General features: G+C 47.0%; 1 protein-coding gene across 2 annotated transcripts in view; it reads right to left on the reverse strand.

The window, feature by feature from the left end:
- The window catches only part of SHANK3 (SH3 and multiple ankyrin repeat domains 3), a gene marked incomplete at its 5' end in the record, with an annotated part of 664,505 nt that overhangs the window by 452,549 nt on the left and 185,772 nt on the right, over positions 1-26,184 (reverse strand). For both annotated transcript variants that reach the window (XM_084611263.1, XM_084611264.1), the window contains one exon: positions 13,300-13,366. In XM_084611263.1, the coding sequence (XP_084467389.1) occupies positions 13,300-13,366 (67 nt within the window). The remainder of the gene's footprint in view (positions 1-13,299; positions 13,367-26,184) is intronic.

Genomic DNA, 26,184 nt, shown 5'->3' on the forward strand with positions numbered 1-26,184 from the left:
GTCTAGATGAAATTACTGAAAGGTGGGCGTACGATCCCTCTGCACCACACATGCACAATACAAATCTGCACAATTGGTTGAAAGACTTTGGTTAAAGAGTAACGATGAACAGCTCACTGGAAAACTGTGAGGGGGCCTCTAGTGGGGTCCCACAGAAATGAGTCCTGGGTCCGGTGCCATTTAATATTTTCACTAATGGCTTGGATAATGCAGTGGAGAGGACACTTATAAATTTTTCAGATGACACCAAGCTGGGAGAGGTTGCAAATACTCTGGAAGACAGGATTAGAATTCAAATGGACCTTGACGAATACAGAACATAAGAACGGCCCTACTGGGTCAGACCAAAGGTCCACCCAGCCCAGTATCCTGTCTTCTAACTGCAGCCAATGCCAGGTGCCCCAAAGGGAATGAACAAACAGGTGATCATTAAGTGATCCATCCCCTGTTGCTCATTCCCAGCTTCTGGCAAACACAGGCTAGGGACACCAGCCCTGCCCATCCTGGCTAATAGCCATTGATGGACCTATCCTCCAGGAACTTATTTAGTTCTTTTTTGAACCCTGTTATAGTCTTGGCCTTCACAACATCTTCTGGCAAAGAGTTCCACAGGTTGACTGTGCGCTGTGTGAAGAAATACTTCCTTTTGTTTGTTTTAAACCTGCTGCCTATTAATTTCATTTGGTGACCCCTAGATTTTGTGTTATGAGAAGGAGTAAATAACATTTCCTTATTTACTTTCTCCACACCAGTCATGATATTATACACCTGTATCATATCCCCTCTTAGTTGTCTCTCTGTGAAGCTGAAAAGTCCCAGTCTTATTAATCTCTCCTTATATGGCAGCCGTTCCATACTCCTAATAATTTTTGTTGCCCTTTTCTGAAGATTTTCCAATTCCAATGTATCTTTTTTGAGATGGGGTGACCACATGTGTATGCACTATTCAAGATGTGGGCATACCATGGATTTATATAGAGGCAATATGATATTTTATGTCATCTTATCTATCCCTTTCTTAATGATTCCCAAATTTCTGTTAGCTTTTTTGACTGGTGCTGCACATTGAGCGGATGATTCCAGAGAACTATCCACAATGACTCCAAGATCTCTTTCTTGACTCCAAGACCTCTTTCTCGACTGGTAACAGCTAATTTAGACCCCATCATTTTATATGTATAGTTGGGATTATGTTTTCCGATGTGCATTACTTTGCATTTATCAACACAGAATTTCATCTGCCATTTTGTTGCCCAGTCACCCAGTTTTGTGAGATCCCTTTGTAGTTCTTTGCAGTCTGCTTTGGACTTAACTATCTTCAGTAGTTTTGTCTCATCTGCAAATTTTGCCACCTCACTGTTTACCCCTTTTTCTAGTTCATTTATGAATATGTTGAATAGGACTAGTCCTAGTACAGACCCCTGGAGGACACCACTATTTACCTCTCTCCATTCTGAAAACTGACCATTTATTCCTACCCTTTGTTTCCTATTTTTAACTAGTTTCCAATTCATGAGCGGACCTTCCATCTTATCCCATGACTGCTTACTTTGCTTAAGAGCCTTTGGCGAGGAACCTTGTCACAGGCTTTCTGAAAATCTAAGTACACTATATCCACTAGATCTCCCTTGTCCACATGCTTGTTGACCCTCTCAAAGAATTCTAATAGATTGGCGAGGCATGATTTCCCTTTACAAAAACTATGTTGACTGTTCCCAGACTGGTCATCTGTGTGTCTGATAATTCTGTTCTTTACTATAGTTTCAACCAGTTCGCCTGGTTCTGGAGTCAGGCTTATCAGCATGTAATTGCCGGGATCACCTCTGGAGACCTTTTTAAAAATTGGCATCACATTAGTTATCCTTCAGTCATTTGATACAGAAGCTGATTTAAATGATAGGTCAGAAACCACAGTTAGTAGTTCTTCAATTTTACACTTGAGTTCCTTCAGAACTCTTGGGTGAATACCATCTGGTCCTGGTAACTTATTACTGTTTAATTTATTAAATTTTTCCAAAACCTCCTCTAATGACATCTCAATCTGGGACAGTTCCTCAGATTTGTCACCTAAAAAGAATGGCTCAGCTTTGGGAATCTCCCTCACATCCTCAGCTGTGAAGACCAAGCAAAGAATTCATTTGGTTTCTCCACAATGGCCTTATCACCCTTGCGTGCTCCATTAGCATCTCTATCGTCCAGTAGCCCCACTGGTTGTTTAGCAGGCTTCCTGCTTCTGATGTACTTAAAACATTTTTTGCTATTACTTTTTGAGTCTTTGGCCAGCTGTTCTTCAAATTCTTTTTTGGCCCGCATAACTATATTTTTACATTTCACTTGCCAGAGTTTATGCTCCTTTCTATTTTCCACAATAGGATTTAACTTCCTTTTTTTAAATGATGCCTTTTTGCCTCACACCACTTCCTTTTACTTTGTTGTTAGCCATAGTGGCACCTTTTTGGTTCTCTTACTATGTTTTTTAATTTGGGGTGTACATTTAAGTGGAGCCTCTATCATGGTATCTTTAAAAAGTTTCCATGCAGCTTGCAAGGATTTCACTTTCGGCACTGTACCTTTTAATATCTGTTTAACTAACTAACTGGAGGATTTTAAGGACAGGTTGGACATACAGGTTGGTCTAGGTCAGTGGTTCTCAATATATTTACCATTGTGGCCCATATATGCAGCTCTCTATGTATTACGTGGGCCGCATCCACACAATATATATATACTACATGTGTGGCCCTGAGGATATCGCATAGGCTGCAGCTGTATGCTGATTGGGCTGGGATTGAGAACCAATGGTCTAGGTTTATCGGTCCTGCCTCAGTGCAGAGGGCTGGACTTGATAACTTCTCAAGGTTCCTTCCAGCCTGTCAAGGTTCCTCCCCCACTCTGAACTCTAGGGTACAGATGTGGGGACCTGCATGAAAAACCTCCTAAGCTTATCTTTACCAGCTTAGGTCAAAACTTCCCCAAGGTACAAAATATTACCCCCGTTATCCTTGGAATGGCCGCTACCACCACCAAACTAATACTGGTTACTGGGGAAGAGCTGTTTGGACGCGTCCTTCCCCCCAAAATACTTCCCAAAACCTTGCACCCCACTTCCTGGACAAGGTTTGGTAAAAAGCCTCACCAATTTGTCTAGGTGACTACAGACCCAGACCCTTGGATCTTAAGAACAATGAACAATCCTCCCAACACTTGCACCCCCCCTTTCCTGGGAAATGTTGGATAAAAAGCCTCACCAATTTGCATAGGTGACCACAAACCCAAACCCTTGGATCTGAGAACAATGAAAAAGCATTCAGTGTTTTACAAGAAGACTTTTAATAAAAAATAGAAGTAAATAGAAATAAAGAAATCCCCCCTGTAAAATCAGGATGGTATATATCTTACAGGGTAATTAGATTCAAAAACATAGAGAACCCCTCTAGGTAAAACCTTAAGTTACAAAAAAGATACACAGACAGAAATAGTTATTCTATTCAGCACAATTCTTTTCTCAGCCATTTAAAGAAATCATAATCTAACACATACCTAGCTAGATTACTTACTAAAAGTTCTAAGACTCCATTCCTGTTCTGTCCCCGGCCAAGACGACTACAGACAGACACAGACCCTTTGTTTCTCTCCCTCCTCCCAGCTTTTGAAAGTATCTTGTCTCCTCATTGGTCATTTTGGTCAGGTGCCAGCGAGGTTACCTTTAGCTTCTTAACCCTTTACAGGTGAGAGGAGCTTTCCCCTGGCCAGGAGGGATTTCAAAGGGGTTTACCCTTCCCTTTATTTTTATGACACGCCCCCCAAATCTCAGCTAGGGTGAAACACTGGCTGGGATTTCTTCCTGGAGCTCTAGGAAAACAGATTTAATAAGACACATGCATCTCTAAATATACTACCAAGTACATAAAGACTAACAATATTTTCCACATCTCAAGGACGATTTTAACCAGTTGATTCTGGGAAACTTTCACGGGAGAGTGCATCAGCCACTTTGTTAGAAGCTCCTGAGATGTGTTGGATGTCGAAATCAAAATCTTGGAGAGCTAAACTCCACCGAAGAAGTTTTTTGTTAGTTTCTTTGACGGCGTGAAGCCACTTTAGTGCAGCATGGTCGGTTTGCAGGTGGAAACGCCGTCCCCAAACATATGGGCGTAGCTTTTCCAGAGCGTAGACAATGGCATAACATTCTTTTTCAGTGACTGACCAGTTGCTTTCCCTCTCAGACAGTTTTTTGCTGAGAAACACTACAGGGTGGAATTCTTAATCAGGTCCTTTCTGCATTAAAACTGCTCCCACACCACGCTCGGATGCATCTGTGGTTACTAGGAACGGTTTGTCAAAGTCTGGGGCCCTTAGTACAGGGTCAGACATGAGTGTCGCTTTAAGCTTGTTAAAGGCCTTCTGACACTTTCCGGTCCACTGAACAGCATTTGGCTGTTTCTTTTTGGTTAGGTCTGTCAGTGGGGCAGCGATTTGGCTGTAGTGCGGTACAAATCGTCTGTAATAACCGGCCAAGCCTAAGAAGGATTGAACCTGTTTCTTTGACTTAGGGACAGGCCACTTTTGGATAGCATCCACTTTGGCCTGTAGGGGGCTGATAGTTCCTTGACCCACCTGGTGTCCAAGGTAAGTCACTCTGTTTAGGCCTATTTGACACTTCTTAGCCTTAACAGTTAGTCCTGCCTCCCTTATGCGCTCAAGGACTTTTTGTAGATGTTCCAGGTGGTCTGCCCAGGAATCCGAAAATATGGCCACATCGTCAAGGTAGGCGACTGCATATTCTCCTAATCCCGCTAGGAGACCATCTACAAGTCTTTGGAAAGTGGCGGGTGCATTTCGCAGCCCGAAAGGGAGTACATTAAATTCATACAGCCCGAGATGTGTGATGAAGGCTGACCTTTCCTTGGCAGATTCATCTAGCGGTACCTGCCAGTACCCCTTGGTTAAGTCCAAGGTAGAGATGAACTGGGCCCTTCCCAGTTTCTCTAATAGTTCATCTGTGCGTGGCATGGGATAGTTGTCTGGGCGAGTTACAGCATTTAGCTTACGGTAGTCCACGCAAAAACGTATTTCCCCATCTGGTTTGGGAACTAGAACCACTGGAGATGCCCATGCACTTTCAGAGGGGCGGATTACACCCATCTGTAACATATCCTGGATCTCCCGTTCTATAGCAGTTTTAGCTTGAGGAGACACCCGGTAAGGTTGGACCCTAATTGGGTGAGCATTACCTGTGTCAATGGAGTGGTATGCCCGTTCAGTCAGTCCTGGGGTGGCTGAGAACGTTGGCGCGTAGCTAGTGCACAGCTCCTGGATCTGCTGTCGCTGCATACGCCCAAGGGTCATGGAGAGGTTCACCTCTTCCACACCACCAGCACATTTCCCTTCGTAGTAAACACCTTCAGGCCACTCAGCGTCGTCTCCTCCCTGGGCTGTAAACTGACAAACCTTTAATTCTCTGGAATAAAAGGGCTTTAGAGAATTAATATGATACACCTTAGGCTTTCGGTTGGAAGTGGGGAATGCTATGAGATAATTAACAGCTCCCAGGCGCTCCTGGACCACGAATGGCCCTTCCCACGATGCTTCCATTTTATGGGCCTGGAGCGCCTTTAAGACCATGACCTGGTCTCCTACTTTGAAGGAACGCTCTCTGGCATGTTTATCATACCAGGCTTTTTGCTCTTTTTGAGCATCCTGTAAGTTTTCTCTAGCAAGGGCTAAAGAGGTTCGGAGGGTGTTTTGTAGGTTGGTTACAAAGTCCAGAATGTTAGTTCCTGGAGAAGGTGTAAATCCCTCCCATTGCTGCTTCACCAACTGCAATGGCCCCTTAACCTCACGGCCATATACAAGTTCAAATGGGGAAAACCCTAAACTGGGATGTGGTACAGCTCTGTAGGCAAAGAGCAACTGCTGCAATACTAGGTCCCAATCATTGGAGTGCTCATTTACGAATTTACGTATCATGGCCCCCAAAGTTCCATTAAACTTCTCCACCATGCCATTTGTTTGATGATGGTAAGGAGTGGCAACCAAGTGATTTACCCCATGAGCTTCCCAAAGGTTTTTCATAGTTCCTGCCAGGAAATTAGTCCCTGCATCTGTGAGGATGTCGGAGGGCCAACCTACCCTGGCAAAAATGTCTGCTAGTGCCTGGCACACACTTTTAGCCCTGGTGTTGCTTAGAGCTACTGCTTCCGGCCATCGGGTGGCAAAATCCATGAAAGTCAGTATGTACTGCTTTCCTCTGGGTGTCTTTTTCGGAAAAGGACCCAGAATATCCACAGCTACTCGCTGAAATGGAACTTCAATGATGGGGAGTGGCTGGAGAGGAGCTTTGACCTGGTCTTGGGGTTTTCCCACTCTTTGGCACACCTCACAAGACTGGACATAGGTAGAAACATCCTTGCCCATTCCCTCCCAGTGGAATGACCCCCCCAAACGGTCTTTGGTCCTGTTCACCCCAGCATGGCCACTAGGGTGATCATGGGCTAAGCTCAAGAGCTTGGCCCGGTATTTAGTTGGAACTACCAACTGTCTCTGAGGATGCCAGTCTTCCTGGTGTCCCCCAGAAAGAGTTTCCTTGTATAAAAGTCCTCTTTCTACAACAAACCTGGATCGATTAGAAGAGCTGAGAGGCGGTGGGTTGCTCCGTGCCGCCGTCCAAGCTCTCTGGAGGCTTTCATCTGCTTCCTGTTCGGTCTGGAACTGTTCCCTTGATGCTGGAGACATCAGTTCCTCATGGGATTGTGGACCTAGGCTTGGTCCCTCTGGAAGCGATATAGGGGATGGAGCTGTTTCTGTTGACTGTGAACCGCTCTCCGCTGGTGCACTATGTTGGGATTCAGGCTCCGGCTGAGCCTCTTGTGTAGGGTTATCGGCTGCTGCCAGTTCAGGTTCGGTGGGGCCCTCTGGTGTTGAGGTTGCAAGTACTGGATTCAGTGCTGGCACGGGGTCTGGTGTTGGTTGTTTGGCTGGTTCCGGTTCTGGGACTGGTTCCGTCTGGGTCTCTGGGACTGGATCCACTACTGCTGTTGCAGACATTGGCCTGGGGTCCAGGTCCATCACCTCTGACTGGGTCCTGATAGAAGTTTCCGGAACAGAGCTAGGCCTCACGGCTTGTTTAGCCTGGTTGCGGGTGACCATTCCCACCCTCTTGGCCTGCTTCACATGATTGGCCAAGTCTTCCCCCAACAGCATGGGGATGGGATAATCATCATAGACTGCAAAAGTCCACATTCCTGACCAGCCCTTGTACTGGACAGGCAACTTGGCTGTAGGCAAATTGAAAGAGTTGGACTTGAAGGGTTGAATCGTCACTTGGATCTCTGGGTTGATTAAATTGGGGTCCACTAAGGAAGCATGGATAGCTGACACTTGTGCTCCGGTGTCCCTCCACGCGGTGACCTTCTTCCCACCCACACTCACAGTTTCCCTCCGCTCCAAGGGTATCTGGGAGGTATCTGGGCCTGTGGACCTCTGGTGTGATTCCGGTGCAATGAACTGTAATCTGTTGGGGTTCTTGGGGCAGTTGGCCTTTACATGCCCCAGCTCGTTACACTTAAAACATCGTCTAGCTGACGGGTCACTGGGGCGAGGAGGGTTGCTGGAGAACGGGGTGGTGGGACAATAAGGGGTCTGGAGGGTTCTTTGGGAGGTAGGTGGGGCTTTGGGCGGCCCCCGGTAATAGGGTGTGGTCTGGGGTGGTCCCTTCTGGTCTCCGCTCCAACTGCGACCAGTTTTCTTCTTCTCTGCCACCTCCACCCATCTGGCTCCAATCTCTCCTGCCTCAATTACAGTTTTGGGTTTCCCATCTAGGATGTATCTTTCTATTTCCTCAGGAACACCCTCTAAGAATTGTTCCATTTGCATTAGGAAGGGCAAATTTACTGGAGATTCAACACTTGCTCCTGATATCCAGGCATCCCAATGTTTTACAATGTGGTAGGCATGTCGGGTAAATGACATGTCTGGTTTCCACCTTAGGGCTCTGAACCTCCGACGAGACTGCTCGGGTGTTATCCCCATTCTGACTCTCGCCTTGGATTTAAACAGTTCATACTTGTTCATGTGTTCTTTAGGCATTTCAGCTGCCACCTCAGCTAAGGGTCCACTGAGCTGCGGCCTCAGCTCTACCATGTATTGGTCAGTAGAGATGTTGTACCCAAGGCAGGCCCTTTCGAAGTTTTCTAAGAAGGCCTCAGTATCATCACCTGCCTTGTAGGTGGGGAACTTTCTGGGATGGGAAGTGGTACCTGGAGAAGGATTGCTAGGGTTTGTTGGTATATTCTGCTGGGCCTTTATCCTCTCCATCTCCTCCACATGCTTCCTCTCTTTTTCCTTCTCCTCCTCCTTCAGCCGCATGAGTTCTATCTGTCTTTCATGTTCCCTTTGTTTTTCCTCAGCCTGAAATTTGGCTAATTCCAGCTGTAGTCGAGCTGAGGATTTGCCCATTCTAACCTCTCTGTTTTTAACTAACTTTACACCCGAGGTTCAGAAATAAACAAACAAAACTTGGCTGTAAAATTTTGCTGTGCTGGAATAGAATACCTATTCTCTGATAGTGATTGTCAGCCTACAGAAAAAGACAATTCCCTTGTCTCTGCTCTGGGCCCAAATTAAAGCAAAAAACCTCCAACTACTTGGAAACCTGCTTACCCAGCCCAAAGAAGAAAAAAAATTTCTTTTCAAACCTGTGCTCCTTGTAAAACAAAAAAAAAAATAATCAAAATCCTAAAAAAAAAACCCTGCCACTTTTGTCTCCAGGCAAATGGGTAGAGCACACACCCCCTATTTACTTTTAGGAAGAAAAGAAAAAAAAAAAAACCTCTGGGTTGGAAGACTGTGAATTTCCCTGCAGGAGTTAAGTACCCTGCCTCCAGGCAAAGAAAATCTGCAATTCACAAGATAATCCCCTTTTGTCTCTGCTTGGCCACAAAGCAGAGAGAAACCAAGCTGCTTTCAGTTTCAAAGCTGCCTTCTGGACTTCCTAAAAATTCCTTTTTAAAATCTGTATTTCTAGTTCAAAAAATCTCAACTGGATCTCAAAATGATTTCAGGTTAATCCCACCACTGTGCCACCATGTCAAGGTTCCTCCCCCACTCTGAACTCTAGGGTACAGATGTGGGGACCTGCATGAAAAACCTCCTAAGCTTATCTTTACCAGCTTAGGTCAAAACTTCCCCAAGGTACAAAATATTACCCCCGTTATCCTTGGAATGGCCGCTACCACCACCAAACTAATACTGGTTACTGGGGAAGAGCTGTTTGGACGCGTCCTTCCCCCCAAAATACTTCCCAAAACCTTGCACCCCACTTCCTGGACAAGGTTTGGTAAAAAGCCTCACCAATTTGTCTAGGTGACTACAGACCCAGACCCTTGGATCTTAAGAACAATGAACAATCCTCCCAACACTTGCACCCCCCCTTTCCTGGGAAATGTTGGATAAAAAGCCTCACCAATTTGCATAGGTGACCACAAACCCAAACCCTTGGATCTGAGAACAATGAAAAAGCATTCAGTGTTTTACAAGAAGACTTTTAATAAAAAATAGAAGTAAATAGAAATAAAGAAATCCCCCCTGTAAAATCAGGATGGTAGATATCTTACAGGGTAATTAGATTCAAAAACATAGAGAACCCCTCTAGGTAAAACCTTAAGTTACAAAAAAGATACACAGACAGAAATAGTTATTCTATTCAGCACAATTCTTTTCTCAGCCATTTAAAGAAATCATAATCTAACACATACCTAGCTAGATTACTTACTAAAAGTTCTAAGACTCCATTCCTGTTCTGTCCCCGGCCAAGACGACTACAGACAGACACAGACCCTTTGTTTCTCTCCCTCCTCCCAGCTTTTGAAAGTATCTTGTCTCCTCATTGGTCATTTTGGTCAGGTGCCAGCGAGGTTACCTTTAGCTTCTTAACCCTTTACAGGTGAGAGGAGCTTTCCCCTGGCCAGGAGGGATTTCAAAGGGGTTTACCCTTCCCTTTATTTTTATGACACAGCCCTACACTTCTATGATTCTATAAATCTCTCTCCCTCACCCCCACCCCACCACACCACACAGACACAGACACATACCCCTTAACTGATGAGAATCAAAGGAATAAGAAGTTATCTTCACCTCTGCATTGTGTCATTGAAGGTCGCAGCTCAGGTGATAGAGTCTGCACCTCCCAAAGAGCCTCCTCCACAATCCAATGTATCGATAGCTTGGAGGGATCCTGGAGAGTGATCATGTTGGTAGTGACGAGATTCTATGTACGATCTAGCCTCTCAGTTCTAACCAATAGGAGAGAAGAGAGCAGTCCCTATTCCCACTTTCCTCTTCTGCAGACCCTCAAAGAGTGGGACAGAAAAGACAGACGAGCCCAACTTCAATAGTGTCTGCAGAGATCCCTCTCCCCACAGGGCATATCCACTGTCAGAGGATTTCAAAACATCCATGCCAAGAAAAATGAGCTGACAGGGTCAGAACCAACCAGCTCCACCTGGAGTCACAGACACATTTCTAGTAGAAGCAGCTTCAATCCCAGTGAATCTGGTGAAATAAACAGCTCCCCTCTCCTCTACCCTGAACTCTACACTGCCCTGCCCCAGATCAAAGGTGTACAAATCAAATTAAAGGGGCTGAATCTCTCTAAAAAAGAAAGTAAGAACCTAGTGTCACGGAGTCCCCGGGTGATGCTCTGGAACTGCTCCCCACGAAGCCAGGCAGGAGTCTGGGGAAGTCTCCTTTCTGTGAGCAGCCTCTCTTCAGGACACACAGCTCACACAGCTTCGACCTTCCTGGGTCTGACCTTGGAGCATTCAGCATCCTCTGCCCCTCCGTGCATTTCCCAAAGAGAGTCCGCTCAGGCGGGCTCCTGGGGAAGCCGGAGGGTCCTGCACCCCAACTTCGCAGTCAGACATGACTCTCAGCCAGCCAGTAAAACAGAAGGTTTATTAGATGACAGGAACATGGTCTAACACAGAGCTTGTAGGTGCAGAGAACAGGACCCCTCAGCTGGGTCCATTTTGGGGGTCAGTGAGCCAGACAACCCTGTCTCCCCTTCACTCCTCGTCCCCAGCCAGTCCCAAACTGAAAACTCTCTCCAGCCCTTCCTTCTCTGGGCTTTGTCCCTTTCCCGGGCCAGGTGATCACCGGATTCCTTTGTTCTCCAACCCTTCAGCTCTCACCTTGCAGGGGGGAAGGGCCAGGCCATCAGCTGCCAGGAAACAGGGTGTCGGCCATTCTTTGTGTCCAGACCCCTGAACACACCTGCCCTCTAGGGCTCTGCAACGATCATACACCCTTACCCCACCCCCTAGATACTTAAGAACTGCACAGGAGAAACTGAGGCACCCCCACAATATTCAGAGGAAACATTAAGAACAGTCCCGCTTCGTCACACCTAGAGAACCGCCTGATGGGTTCTGAGCTGGGAGAGTGTCCAGACACAGAAAGTTACGGAGGTGATTGCTGATCATGACCCCTTTTACTGCCTTACATGGTGGGTCTCATTTGCGAGGGCTTGTGTTGACAGCTCCACCGACAGTTCTTGGCACACAGCCAGGCATGTGCAACCTGACGGCGGGGACCCTTAGAACCATTATCCAAGAATTATCCTTTATAAGTTCCTGCTCAAGGCTCCATTAACCTAGAAATGCAGTGAACTTTTCTTTCTTTTAGTATATGTTCCATTACCTTACTAGGCATTTATAGTAGGCAAATGAGATATAACAAGCAGGATCATGCTCTCCTCCTTTCTTCATGATCAACACCTTCTTGGTTTTTTTCTAATCCTTTGGTATCTTCCCAGTTCTCAATGGACATTTAAAAATAATTTCTAGTGTTTGGAAAGTTCATTAGCTAATTCCCTTGACTTGCAGGTGCATGCCATCTGGACCTGCTGGTTTGTGTATGTTCAGTATCCCAAGTATTATCTGACCTACTTCGTATCAGCAGCTATACAGTTCAGACAAAGTCAGCATTTTCTTCTTAATTGATCAGATGATTTCCTACCTCTTTTCTCAACAGAAAGAGATTTAATAAAGGAGTTCAGTAGCTCAGCCATTTTATAATAATCATGAATGCAATCTCATTTGTCATTCATTAATGTGCTTGCTTTCTTGCCAGTACTTATGCTTGATATACTTATAAGGAGACTTCAGATTTCCCCAAGGCCCTTTGGCAGCATTAACACTCCTTTTCACAAATGAGGGGAGCTCATTTTACCAGTATTAGACCATCGCTCTCCAGTGAGCATATGAATAAAATGAACAGAGAGGAAAGGTCAGAAGTGACAGCTGCTGTGAAGGTTTTAGGGAAGTCAAAGGAGGGCGAGTGAGGCCCAAGATTCCCAAGAGACAGCCATGTCTCAGGGGTATGGCGGTAGCCCAATATTTGCTTGAACATCTACTTCAAGGTCCACACTCCAGGAAGTCCACCACTTGCTTTGACACCTCTGCACCCTCTGCTCAGAGCAGGCATTTGACCCACTGTGTGGAGTTAACCCTCTCCCAGGAGTAAATCCTGTCAGTTCCTTCATCGCTCTAAAGGACTCCGGTGCCAACAGTTTCTCAGGGGGGAGGATTTCTCAGGAACAGAATTGGAGGAAGTTCAGCATGGGGCCTGGCTTTATGCATAGTATTGAGCTCAGCTCTGCGGGGGTTCTCTGTGTAGGGCGACAGAGATGTTGCAAGGAATGGGGATGCCCCAGTGGATCCAGGACTTGGCACGTTCCCTGCATAAGTGAGGCAACAGCCCTGGGTGAGTGCGACTAGAAAGGAGCCTGCTGCAGCACCAGCAGCCCAGCAATGGTGGCCTGAGGTGGGCAGTGTTCCTCTCCCCTGCATGGAGTCCAGCTGAAGGGCTTTAGCATGAGAGATTACCCATGGGGACTAACTGCCCCAAGCACACAAGAGAGGACGTGGAATTGAAAAATGGAGTTTTGGAGAGACAGTCCAACCTGCTGAATGCCTGATAATTTGTTTATACTCTTTGGTACGGCAACCGAAACAGTAAACATTCCACCCAACACGCTAACTGCAATCAGTGACCGCCGTTTCAGGCTGCCCCACAGACTGAGACACAGGCAACTCCTGCCCTATCCCCATGGACAGCACAAACCCCCACACGGCAACCACCCATGCAAGCCCCAGCACCCAAAAACCCACAGGGGTGCCAGACCCCCGTTACAGTAGCTCACTGGTCTTCCTAGGCAGCGCTGGGAAATGAGAACCACTGAAATATCGCAGGACCTAAAGTGAAATAAAAGGGGAAAATAGGGTCAAAGGCCAAACTCACCAACGTCAGACTCTTTGTGGGTTTTGATGATTTCAGCCAGTTCAAAATTTCCTGCAATGATGGCCACCTGAAAAGAGAGGAAGGGAGGAGAAGTGAATGATTCTGAGCTGCACTATTCCCCAAGAAAGACCAGGCCTGCTAGCACAGAGGGAACTGCCATACCACATGGGCTAGCAACAGCCATTCACTGTGGCGGACTGCCACAGCCAGCACTCCTCCTGGCTTGGCCCAAAAGCAGCGTACGCAGCCAGCACCCCTGACACGGCATCCTGGTGCCAACAGCAATCCACATTCTTCCTGGAATGACTCCTACACTCAGAAGGTGGCAGAGAACTCAGAGCTCGGAGGAGGTTGAGTGGTGATGCTTCCACTACGAGCTGGGGATTAAATCTGGGGCTTGTAGTTGCTGCTGAAAAATTCTCATGTCTGGAGCTTGTTAGGAAAACATTTACTCTCGGTTATTTACCAGTAACTGAACTCTCTGCAGGTCTTGCCTTGGCAAAGTCATAGACCTGTGTTATACTTGTTCCAAGCTGTGCAGGCCGTGGAACCATTTCAAAGCAGGCAGCTGTTGGGGGCAGCCTGCTCCAGACAATGGCCACAGCACTCTAAACCAAGATTAAATAAAGCCCTGCCCATTAACCAGCTTGTAGTATGGCAAAGATTCTCATAATACTCAAAAGGAGCAAGGGAAAAAGGGAGGCTGAACATAGATCTGAACAGGAAACACATGTAGACAATTCTAGTTACTAGTTAGGATCCTTTTTTCTCCTTCAAGGAATTGCTGCTACTCATCCTCACTTCTGGGAAACAAGACACCACTAGCAATCCTCAGGAGGGCTAATATGTGATTAAGTAGACAGCGAGTGAAGGACTTGTCTTCAGAAATGAGCATCCAATCAAGACAGTAGTGGAAAAATATGAATTGAACTCTATGTAGAGCCTTCTTACACATTCAGACTATTAAAGCATTACAAAGACAAGCTGCCAGAGCTGGTACTGCCCTAGCATAGTGAGTCCTAACATCTGGTACCTGCAACCCTTTCTGGCTGTAACAAGTCTGAACATAAAATATCATCTTTTTAAATAGCCTTTGGGCCAAAAATCTCTTGCTCATTAGACTTATCTCCACATGCAACAACCCACCAGGATGATTTGCAAAAGGGCTTAATCCTGCACATGGGAGTAATTTACAGCACCCTTTTCTCAGAGTCAGAAAGCGTAAGGCCAGAGGGACTGACAGATCATCCGGTCTGACCTGTACATCACAAGCCACCAACCCCACCCAGCTTCTGCACACTAACCCCTACAGCCAGAATCAGACCAAAGCATCACAGCCCTCAGGAGACTAGACTATGCTGTGCCACACGGAGAGAAGAGGAGGCATCTCAGGGCACCAGTGCCCAAGGCCACTGCAATGGCAGGGAAATGACTAAGAGACATATACGCAGATAACCTGGCAGCGACCCACACCCACATGCTGCAGAGGAAGGGGAAAAAGCTCCAAGGTCACTGCCAGTCTGACCTGGAGGACAATTCCTTCCCAACCACACATATGATGATCAGTGAGACTCTGAGTACGTGGGCAAGAGCCAGCCAGCCACGCAACAGAGAGAGAATGCTCAGTGCCACCTGAGAGTACTAGACCACTCAGTCCAGTGTCCCATCTCCAGACGGGGCCACCCCTGATGCTTCAGAGGAAGGACACAAAAACCACCAGGATGCATTGGCCAGAGAATCCCTTCATGAGTCCTGACCCCTCAGCCCTGAAGCATGAGATTGTTAGGAATGTAAGGTATAAGCTCAGGGCTGGCTCTAGGTTTTTTGCCACCCCAAGCAAAAAATTTGCCACCCCAAGCTCCGAGAGCGCAACTGCCAAAGCCAAAAAAAAAAAAGGGTGGCCAGAACGCCGCCCCTGGAATTGTGCCACCCCAAGCACGTGCTTGCTTTGCTGGTGCCTAGAGCCTGTTCTGATAAGCTGAAAGTGAGCCCCAAGCTATTGAGCCTTGACTCCTACTATCACCAACAGTCCGGTCATAAATTCATACTCTTACATTCGTCCTGCTCTCTTAAAACTAATTAAGTTGTTTGCCCCCCACAACTCATAGAATCATAGAACCATCGAACCATGGAAGATCAGGGTTGGAAGGGCCCTCAGGAGGCCATCTAGTCCCACCCCCTGCTCAGAGCAGGACCGATCCCCCACTAAAATACCGGGAGGCTGCCCCAGAACCTTGCCCCTCCAGTGGTTAGAAACCTGCTTCTAATTTCCAGCCTGAGTTTGTTCATGGCCAGGTTTGTTTGGGGTTTGTTCCAGCCTGAGTTTGTTCGGGGAGGGGAGGAGCGGGGGCGGGAAGAGGCGCAGCGAGAGCAGGGCCTCGGAGAGGGAGCAGAGTAGGGGCGGGCCCTGAGGGAGAGCCGGGGTGAAGCACTCCCAGGGAAAAAGAAAAGTCAGTGCCTATGGTTGTGCCAACACTGCCTTTCAGTTTCAATAGCTCACCACCCGCCCTGCTGTTTACCCCGAATGTGTTTATTGAGACCCATCAGATACCTCCCACCCCCCGTTTTCTGTTTGCCAGGCTAAACAAGCCAACCTCCTCCACTCTCCTCTCCTAAGACAGGCCCTCTATTCCCCTGATCATCCTAGCAGCTCTTCTCTGCACCTGGTCCAGTTTAAATTAATCTTTCTTGAACATGGGTGCCCAGGATTGTACACAGTATTCCAAACAAGGTTTTACCAGTGTCTTGTAAAGTGGCGTTAATACTTCTCTCTCTCTCTCCTGGAAATGCCTCACCTGATACACGCTAGGATCATATTTGCCTTTTTCACAGCTGCATCACATTGGTGGCTCAGAGTCATCCACTGATCGACCCCCACACCCAGGTTTTTCTCCTCTTCCGTCACTTCCAGCTGAAGAGTGTCCCCTAATGCCCCTACTCTACTTGCGCTCTATTGATGACATCTTCATCATCTGGACCCATGGAAAAGAAGCCCTTGAGGAATTCCACCATGATTTCAACAATTTCCATCCCACCATCAACCTCAGCCTGGACCAGTCCACACAAAAGATCCACTTCCTGGACACTACGGTGCTAACAAGCGATGGTCACATAAACACCACCCTATACCGGAAACCTACTGACCACTATTCCTACCTACATGCCTCCAGCCTTCACCCTGACCACACCACACGATCCATCGTCTACAGCCAAGCTCTGCGATACACCCGCATTTGCTCCAACCCCTCAGACAGAGACAAACACCTACAAGATCTCTATCAAGCATTCTTACAACTACAATACCCACCTGCTGAAGTGAAGAAACAGATTGACAGAGCCAGAAGAGTACCCAGAAGTCACCTACTACAAGACAGGCCCAAAAAAGAAAATAACAGAAAGCCACTAGCCGTCACCTTTAGCCCCCAACTAAAACCTCTCCAATGCATTATCAAGGATCTACAACCTATCCTGAAGGACGACCCATCACTCTCACAAATCTTGGGAGACAGGCCAGTCCTTGCTTACAGACAGCCCCCCAACCTGAAGCAAATACTCACCAGCACCACACACCAGAACCACTAACTCAGGAACCTATCCTTGCAACAAAGCCCGTTGCCAACTGTGTCCACATATCTATTCAGGGGACACCATCACAGGGCCTAATCACATCAACCACATTATCAGAGGCTCGTTCACCTGCACATCTACCAATGTGATATATGCCATCATGTGCCAGCAATGCCCCTCTGCCATGTACATTGGTCAAACTGGACAGTCTCTACGTAGTAGAATAAATGGACCCAAATCAGACGTCAAGAACTATAACATTCATAAACCAGTCGGAGAACACTTCAATCTCTCTGGTCACTCGATTTCTGATCTAAAAGTGACTATTCTTCAACAAAAAAACTTCGAAAACAGACTCCAATGAGAGACTGCTGAATTGGAATTAATTTGCAAATTGGATACAATTAACTTAGGCTTGAATAGAGACTGGGAGTGGTTGAGTCATTATACAAAGTAAAACTATTTCCCCTTGTTTATTCCTTCCTCTCCCCACCGTTCCTCAGACATTCTTGTTAACTCCTGGAAATGTGCTGGAAATGGCCCACCTTGATTATCACTTCAAAAGGTTTTCTCTCCCCCCACCACTCTCCTGCTGGTAACAGCTCATCTTAAGTGATCACTCTCCTTACAATGTGTATGATAAACACCCATTTTTTCATGGTCTGTGTGTATATAAATCTCCTCACTGTACTTTCCACTTTATGTATCCGATGAAGTGAGCTGTAGCTCACGAAAGCTTATGCTCAAATAAATTGGTTGGTCTCTAAGGTGCCACACGTACTCCTTTTCTTTTTGCAACTTGTAGTAGAAATTCTTATTAGACCGTAAGTGCACGGCCTTGCATTTTGCACTACTGAATTTCATCCCATTTCTGTCAGTCCAGTCTTCAAAGTCACCCAGATCCCCCTGCACCATTCTGATACTCCTCTGTATTGATGGTGCCTCCCAACTTTGTATCATCAGCAAATATCAGCACACTCCTACTGTTTGTGTTAAGGTCATTAATAAAAATATTGAATAAGATTGGTCCCAAGACCGACTAGAGGAACTCCACTAGTAACCTTTCTCCAGTCCGACAGTTCATCTTTTAATACAATGCCTTGCCATCTCCCTTTAGCCAGTCCCTTATCCACTGTACAATTCTTGTACTGATCCCCATCTTCTCTAATTTAACTAATAATTTCCTGGGTGGTACCTGGTTAAATACTTTATTGAAGTCCAAGTATATTAGATCTGCATTTCCCTCATCTAAAAAACCCGTTATATAGTCTGGCCTATGTCGCTTCAGAACCAACACTGGCAGGATAATTGTTTGCTGCAGATGAAAGTTTGACAGCACTCTGAGCAAGAATTTAGGTCATAACAATTTTATCCCTGTAATCACTTGTAATGGGCACACGAACCACGAGATGCTGAATCACTCTCACAGTTCAGGCACATGCTGTTGCCACCAGCAATGCTATCTGCAGAGGTAGGTGATAAAAAAGCAAAGCCTGTGACAAGTGTAAAGGATGAAACCCATGAGCTGAGTCAGAATTACGTTCAAATCCCAAGAAAATGATGCATGGACAGACTGTTGGGTACACACTCAAGGGCTGCTTACCAGTGACTATCGTTCTTTCTGGGCGGCTGCCATTGCATATACGCTCCTAGAAAAGGGGCCCCCGCTACACAAGATGCTGGAACTTTCTGAGAATGTGTGACTAGGGATACTGCACAAATGCTGTCTTGTGGCAATGAACATTAAGTGCCCAAGAAAGGTGCAGCCCCGATTCCCTCAGTTCCTTCACAGGAACACCAGAGTCCACAGATACAGAAAACCTCTAAGTACTAGGGGAAGATAGGCAAGGAGTTTAAATAGGCAAAGGCAGCTTCTTTGAAGAATGAGTGACAGGTGTTTAATTAGCAATAAGGGATGTCGCAAACAGGCAGAGGTGTTAGAAACAGAACTTTATGATGTGTGCTGAGCAGCCCACTTCACATGCTGAGGCTCTGCTGTTGGTCCCTACTCACCAGTCCCATATCTGTATTTCTACACCTCTGGTCCCGCACCAATCTAGTTCTCTTCTGAAACCTGACCCCCCACAGAAACCTCCAGCCTTGCCTCCCTATATGAGATAAGCTCTCGGATAGAGAGCACCTGTCTCAAGCTGAACCCAGGCAAGACCAAAGTAATGCTGATCAGAAAAGGAAATGCTTTAAAGAGCTGGCCAAGCCACGGTCTCCATCTTTCATTGAAGTTGCACAGCCCCCTTCATCAAAGTGGTACAAAGCCTCAGAGTCCTGTTTGACTCCTCACTAAGCTTGGATGACCAGTGACTAAAAATGCCTTCTTCCACCTGCAGCTTCTTCCCTCCCTCCTGAATTAGGGCCTGGCCACAGTACAACATGCATTTTCACCCGCTGGCTGGATTTCCCTGTAACTGAAATTAAATGTGAAGATAATGTAGAGGCTCCCGCTGGCACAGAAGGCAGCTGCCTGCCTCCTCCATGGCCTAGACCACCATGAGCACTTCCGGCCTGTGCTCAAGTCCCTCAACTGACTCCCGGTCAGCTTCTGAGGCCGGTTTAAGGCTTTGGTCCTAATTTTCAAAGCAATTAATGGCTCATGCCCTGTTACATCAAAGACTGAATTCAATCACAAAGCCTAGACAAAGCACATGAGAGCTGGGGATAAAGCCTAACCTAAACCTCCCCCACTGCAACTTGAGACCATTACTCCTTGTTCTGTCATCTGCTACCACTGAGAACAATCTAGATCCATCCTCTTTGGAACCCCCTTTCAGGTAGTTGAAAGCAGCTATCAAATCCCGCCTCATTCTTCTCTTCTGCAGACTAAATAATCCCAGTTCCCAGTTCCCTTTCTGCAGACTAAATAATCCCAGTTCCCTCAGCCTCTCCTCATAAGTCATGTGCTCCAGCCCCCTAATCATTTTTGTTGCCCTCCACTGGACGCTTTCCAATTTTTCCACATCCTTCTTGTAGTGTGGAGCCCAAAACTGGACACAGTACTCCAGATGAGGCTTCACCAGTGCTGAACAGAGGGGAATGACCACGTCCCTCCATCTGCTGGCAATGCTCCTACTTATACAGCCCAAAATGACATTAGCCTTCTTGGCAACAAGGGCACACTGTTGACTCATCCAGCTTCTCGTCCACTGTAATCCCTAGGTGTTTTTCTGCAGAACTGCTGCCTAGCCACTCGGTCCCTAGTCTGTAGCGGTGCATGGGATTCTTCGGTCCTAAGTGCAGGACTCTGCACTTGTGTTGAACCTCATCAGATTTCTTTTGGCCCAATCCTCTAATTTGTCTAGGTCCCTCTGTTTCCTATCCCTACCCTCCAGCGTATCTACCACTCCTCCTTAGTTTATCTCACAAAGGGCCCTGTGCACAAAGCTCCTGACTGGGGGAGCCGTCCATCCCCACCAATTGGCTGAAATGCACTACTTAAACCAGAAAGAGGCACAGAAAGTTGTCTGACCAGCAAGGTGAATCCCAGGCTGACTGCTACTTCGGACCCTCCCTACATGCCTGACATCTGGGTTCCTGCTCTCCTTACCTCTGGCCCCGTCTGTTCCTGATTCCTGCTTTCCTGCCTCACTCTATGTCTCTGCTACAATGCCCTACTCCTGATGATGACTACAGCTTCAACCCCTGGCTTGACTCCTGACTCTGGCTCTGTCCCCAGCTCTGGTTCCTAGCTCCTGACTCTCTAACCCAGAGGCCTGACCCACCCATGCCCTGGTCGCTACAGAAAGGTACTAGGGAGAACACTTTCAAATTTTTTCCTCAATACAGTCACCCTCAAGGGACACAGAGCCATGCTTTGGACACCGTGGTTTAAAGATGCCAGTGAAACCTGACAGAGTTCTGCTGAGCTGTCCAAATTTTCATCCATTAAGGTGCCAAGATCCAACTCACTAGGAGAAGGGACCTTAGATTTCGGTGCAGAGTGAGCTGCTTCTTCCAAGATGAATCTAGGGACACTGGTGATATCCAAAGTAACTTATTTGCAAAAGAAATCTGAACATCAGTGTCTGCCCAAGCTAAAGCCACCACAGTTAAATGAGCCATCTCTTGCTTCACTTTTGGAAGCACAGAAGGCAGCAGAAGGAATAAGGGAGAAGCAAAAAGGAGACCTCAGGGCTAACAGAGCACAAAGGCATCTGAATGGGCTCCTCAACCCTGCTCACTTCTTCACAAAACAGGAGGAAAATCTGATTCACCACTGACTCCTTCCACTCATGTTGATGGAAATATCTGCAAATCAGGTTGTCCGTTAGAAGGTTTTCTTGTCCTGCCACAGAACAGCTTACAGGGCTATTGGATTTCATATGCATTATTCCCTCTGTCTCTTTTCCACTTGGTGATTCCGTATTGCCTGTAAGAATCTCTGCCATTTTTCCTTTCTCAGCAAAGACACCGTTTCAGAGACGAGGGTGGAAATTCTCTTCCAAATACCAGTGCTGGGTGGAAAAAAGGAAACGGTCAGAGCACTTTCTGAGGGACAGGCCACAATAGCAAGGATTAACAGACAGGCGAAGGAACACACACAATTCTCCTAAGCTTGGCCCAACTTGCTGTATAGAGACATTTTAGCTAAGCATGGCGAGGTCACATTTTTAAACTGACAGAGGAGACGGCTACTAGGCTAGAGGCCATAAGCCTGAAATTCAGAGGCAGGAAAGGACTTAATTTCAGGTGGGTAATAACTGGCTTGGTAACTTTCTACATTTCCAGAAAATACTTTCAGAGCAGGCAAATCAAACGTGCTCTGCAGCACTGACTCTAGGAAGTCTCTCAGTAGGCTCCAAGAAAGAAATTCATAAACTTGCGCTAAGCTCTAGCTTCCTCCACAAGAGAAGGGGTCTTCAAAAGACTGGCTCAGACCTTCACATATTGAACTTGCATGAGTCTGTCACCCAAGAGAACTTGCTGACAAAGATGAGCAGACAACATTCCTGGATGCTTGGTGAAGATCAGGGAAGCTGCTGAGAGGAGGTACTGTCCCGGTACTCAATTCACAGTGTTTTATGGAGATATGTAAGGATAGATTCCAACAGTACAGGGCTCAACCTAGTCCTGGCAATGCAGGGAGAGGATGATGGCACTTAGTGTTACCATGCAACACTTCCTTGAGAAAAGAAAACTGGAAGAATACAAACCAATTCCATGGAATGTGACTGCAAACCTGGTGTATTGCTTTCAGATGGATCTCACCCAACCAGTTCTTACGAGAAAGGGCCTGGGGTAGGCATAGCAGGAGGGAGAGTTCCTCAGCATCTGTAGATTCAAGTAGTCCTTTGGCAGGGACTGTAAAGGCATTCCAACAGCTAATCCTTCATATTTCTCATGCCCTTGATATTCCTGTATGTTCTACGCAATGCAAAAGGCTAGCATTTTATAAAATTGCACCATGGCCTATTTTCTGGAATCTAAAATGACAGATTTTACAGCCATAGTGCAAAGAGAACCAAATCCAGTGAGACATGCCCTTTGAGCAGCCTTTGATGTCTCTATTACTGCAGTGAGATTAATAATGTCTGCAGTGACTTTAAGAAAGGATTCCTATCGCAGGACAGCTGGCTTATTTCATGAGATTTGGAACAGGGTGCTTGATCTTCTCTGTGAAACTCCTAATCCTTTCCTTCCAATCTAACCACCTTTTTCCCTCCCATTGGGGACTGCACATTCTTTTCCCTCCTACTGTGGTATAGGATCACTGTGAATTATTGGCTCCCAAGCCCCAAAAAGGAGCCGTCGCTTGCACTTCCAATCAATGAAACACAGGACATTTGGGCAAGGAGGTCTGTATATAATGCCAAGGAACAGAAGGCTCAGATCCGTGCCTGAGGCCATGCCCCCTAAAGTCTAACTGCTTTCACACAATACGGTGGTCCATGCATCCAGGCCTAAGGACAATCCAAAAGTGAGGTTGTACCCATGCAACCCTATGAAGGAGCCATTTTAAAATTCAGGGCAAAGAACAGAAAGATCCACTCAAACGTAGCTATACAACAGGAAGTGGCCAGCAGCTCTGGGATTTAAGCCAGATTCAGTGGTGGCAGGAATTGTGCGAGCCACTCCACACACAGCTTTGCTAGAGAAAGGGACATCCAACCTGCGGTATCCTCTACTATTCAAACCTCAAGCACTTCTCGAGCTTTGCCAACGCACAGCTCCAGGACCCTCAGCCACCTTTTACTCCAGCTCGGTTCCCTGCTGCTGCCCACTCTGCTATTCCACCCCTTCCCCATGAACACCCAGCTCAGCCAATGCACCCCGTTCCTGACGTGAGGAGGGGCATAGAGCCCAGGGCTGGAACAACACAGGGCGCTGCAGCTCAGGGTTGCACTGTGTCTGCGAGGATGTTCTCCTGCAAGGGAAGCATGCTGTTTGATGCTGATGCTGCCCCTGTGCATGAGGTTCCTCTCCCCACCACAGGGGCAGGGCACAGATCCTAGGGGACTGGCTGGAGACACACCTTTCCTTGAATCCCAGTTCTGCCTATTTCCTGTCCCCAAAACGTGGCTCCCATTCAGCAAGGATCTAGTGGTCATGCTGCCACTGCAGTTTGCTGCCCATTTGCAACGTACATTAATCATCACAGTTTCACCTGTTTCAGAGTAGCAGCCGTGTTAGTCTGTATTCGCAAAAAGAAAAGGAGGACTTGTGGCACCTTAGAGACTAACCAATTTATTAGAGCATAAGCTTTCGTGAGCTACAGCTCACTTCCTCAGATGCATATCGTGGAAACTGCAGCAGGCTTTATATATACACAGAGAATATGAAACAATACCTATTCCCACCCCACTGTCCTGCTGGTAATAGCTTATCTAAAGCTATTCACCTGTGCGCAGTCCAGTCTGTAACAGGAACGAGAAGATCCCTCAGCCTCTGCTGCTCTCCCCATGGGAGATATGCTGACACAGGCCTGGGATAAAAATAGCCCAGGATTTATCCCTGGTACAGTAATGTCCTGCCAAAGCGTAACGCACTAAGAGACCACCTGCAAATGATGGATCTCACTTCCTATTAGCAGAACCAGCACAGCAGCCTTTCACTGAATGGTCGCAAATATCAAACCAGAAAACTCTAGTCTGCAGAAAGAAATGAGGACAGGCCCTGCCCCCATGGCAGCCAGGCCTGTGGCAGGGTGAGTTTCCCCCCATCCCAGACCCATGGCAGCCAGGCCTGTGGCAGCGTGAGCTTCCTCAATTATGCCAGTCATTGGCTATATTAAGGAATCTTTTCCATCCATGCCTTCAGGGCTGCTCCAATTGCCCCACACTTGTTGCTGTGATGGTTTCTGGCAGCTCCTATTGGGTAGGTCTACACTGCAATTAAAAACCCGCAGCTGGCTTCTGCCAGCTGACTGGAGCTCGCAGGCTCAGGCTAAGAGGCTGTTTAACTACAGTGTAGACGTCTGGGCTTGGGTGGGAGCCTGAGCTCTAGGACCCTGTGAGGTTGGAGGGTCCCAGAGCTTGAGCTTCAGCCTAAGCCGGAACGACTACACTGCAATTAAACAGCCCCACAGCCCGAGCCCCACGAGTACAAGTCAGCTGGCAGGGGCCACCTGCAGGTGTCTAATTGCTGTGTAGACCTACCCACTGAGGCCACCCCCAGCCAAGCCTTTCTCTCCCTGTTCCCTGCCAGCAGCGGTGGCTTTGGTATCAGAGAGGGATTTCCTTAGAAGAGATTTTTCAATCTCCTCATAATTTATACTAGCTGTTTTTGCTCTCTTGTTTCCTCAGGCCCTGCAAACTGAGTTGTGCTCTGCACTGGACTTATTCCCTCTCCTACACATCTGGAATGGTCAAGGGGGCCGCATCTCTGGGTATGTTTACACTTCCCACGTTACAGCATGGCCGCGGCAGCACTGTGACGTGGACAGTGTAGTCATGCTTTCTCGCCGGGGGAGAGCTCTCTCCCAGCGATAACAAACTAACCACCCCGAATGAGGACTGGTAGCTTTATCGCTCGGATCATAGTTCCCAGCAATAAAGTACTGTCTATATTGGCACTTTTCAGTTCCTAAACTTTTGTCACACAGGAGGATGTTTTTTCACACCCCTGAATGACTAAAGTTTAGCGCTGAAAGTGGCTGTGTAGACATAGCCTCTGTTCCTCTTAGGAATCTTCGCTAAAGGACACTGCAGTTTCCTCTGAGAGGAGGGGCAAACCACAGGTCACTTGGGACAGACAATACAAATCAGCAGTCATTAAATTCCATGGGTTCACAGAGGAAACCTCACTTTATTCATGCTTGTCACAGACAGGCAATGGCATGGCAGAGCTGGACAGAAACAAACACTCAAACAACCTTAACTCTGCCTTGTAGCAACATCATGCAATGAAGACAGCTTACTTACCAGTATTTGCTATGCTTCAATCATCACCTCTGCATTCATGCTTGAGGGATACTGTGCCCCTGGTGTAGCACTGTGGAAGTGCCTTCAAAAGCTGTGTTTGTTGGGGGATCAAGTGTGCATAACAGTGGCACCATATTCTATATCAGGGGCACTCCCTGAATAAACTCATGTCCTGACTGTATACAGAACTCCAAGGTAGAGCAGTTGGTGGGGGGCAAGTATGAATGCACAGAGGTGACTATCAAAGAACAACAATTACTGGTAACTAACCCCTGGATAGAAGGTAGGCGAGCAGTTCTTTAATGGAATATGCACTGCAGCACCACTTTCTCCAAAACAGGCATCAGAACCAAGGCCAGAGAATAGTGCTGGGTGAAAGTATGCACTGAACTCCAGCTTGCTGCTTTGCATGTGTCCACCAGCAAAATACATCTAGGCATGCCACCAGTGCTGCAGAGGAGTGCCTCTAATGGAGTGCAGAGGGAAGAACTGGTGTCCTAGCTCAGACAGAACAGTGCTCTATACAATTTTTTAATAAGTTGTGAAACCCTTTATTAGGAAATAAGTGGGTCCCCCCAGCATTTACCTGTCATTTTTTCTAAACGTCTTGGTCTCCTCTAGTTAAAAACAGAACATAATTTCACATCTAGGATATGAAGATGTGCTTCCCCTGGATGTTAATAGAGACTTGAGAAGAACACACAGAGTAGGAAATATATTGAGAAAGGTGGAAGTTGGACACCACCTTAGGCATTAAGTGAGGAAGCGTTGTCCCAGACCACAGCGTCAGGCAGGGGAGCCCTTACTGCACTGAGCGCACTAACCCCAGCAGAGATGACTGCGATGAGGAAGACCATCTTTTAAAAAAAAAATGGACACTTACCTTCTCGTAACGGTTGTTCTTTGAGATGCGTTGTTCACGTTCATTCCAATCAGGTATGCGTGT

The sequence above is a fragment of the Lepidochelys olivacea genome (assembly GCF_965140295.1).
Source record: "Lepidochelys olivacea isolate rLepOli2 genome assembly, chromosome: 1".
Classification (NCBI taxonomy): Eukaryota; Metazoa; Chordata; order Testudines; family Cheloniidae; genus Lepidochelys; species Lepidochelys olivacea.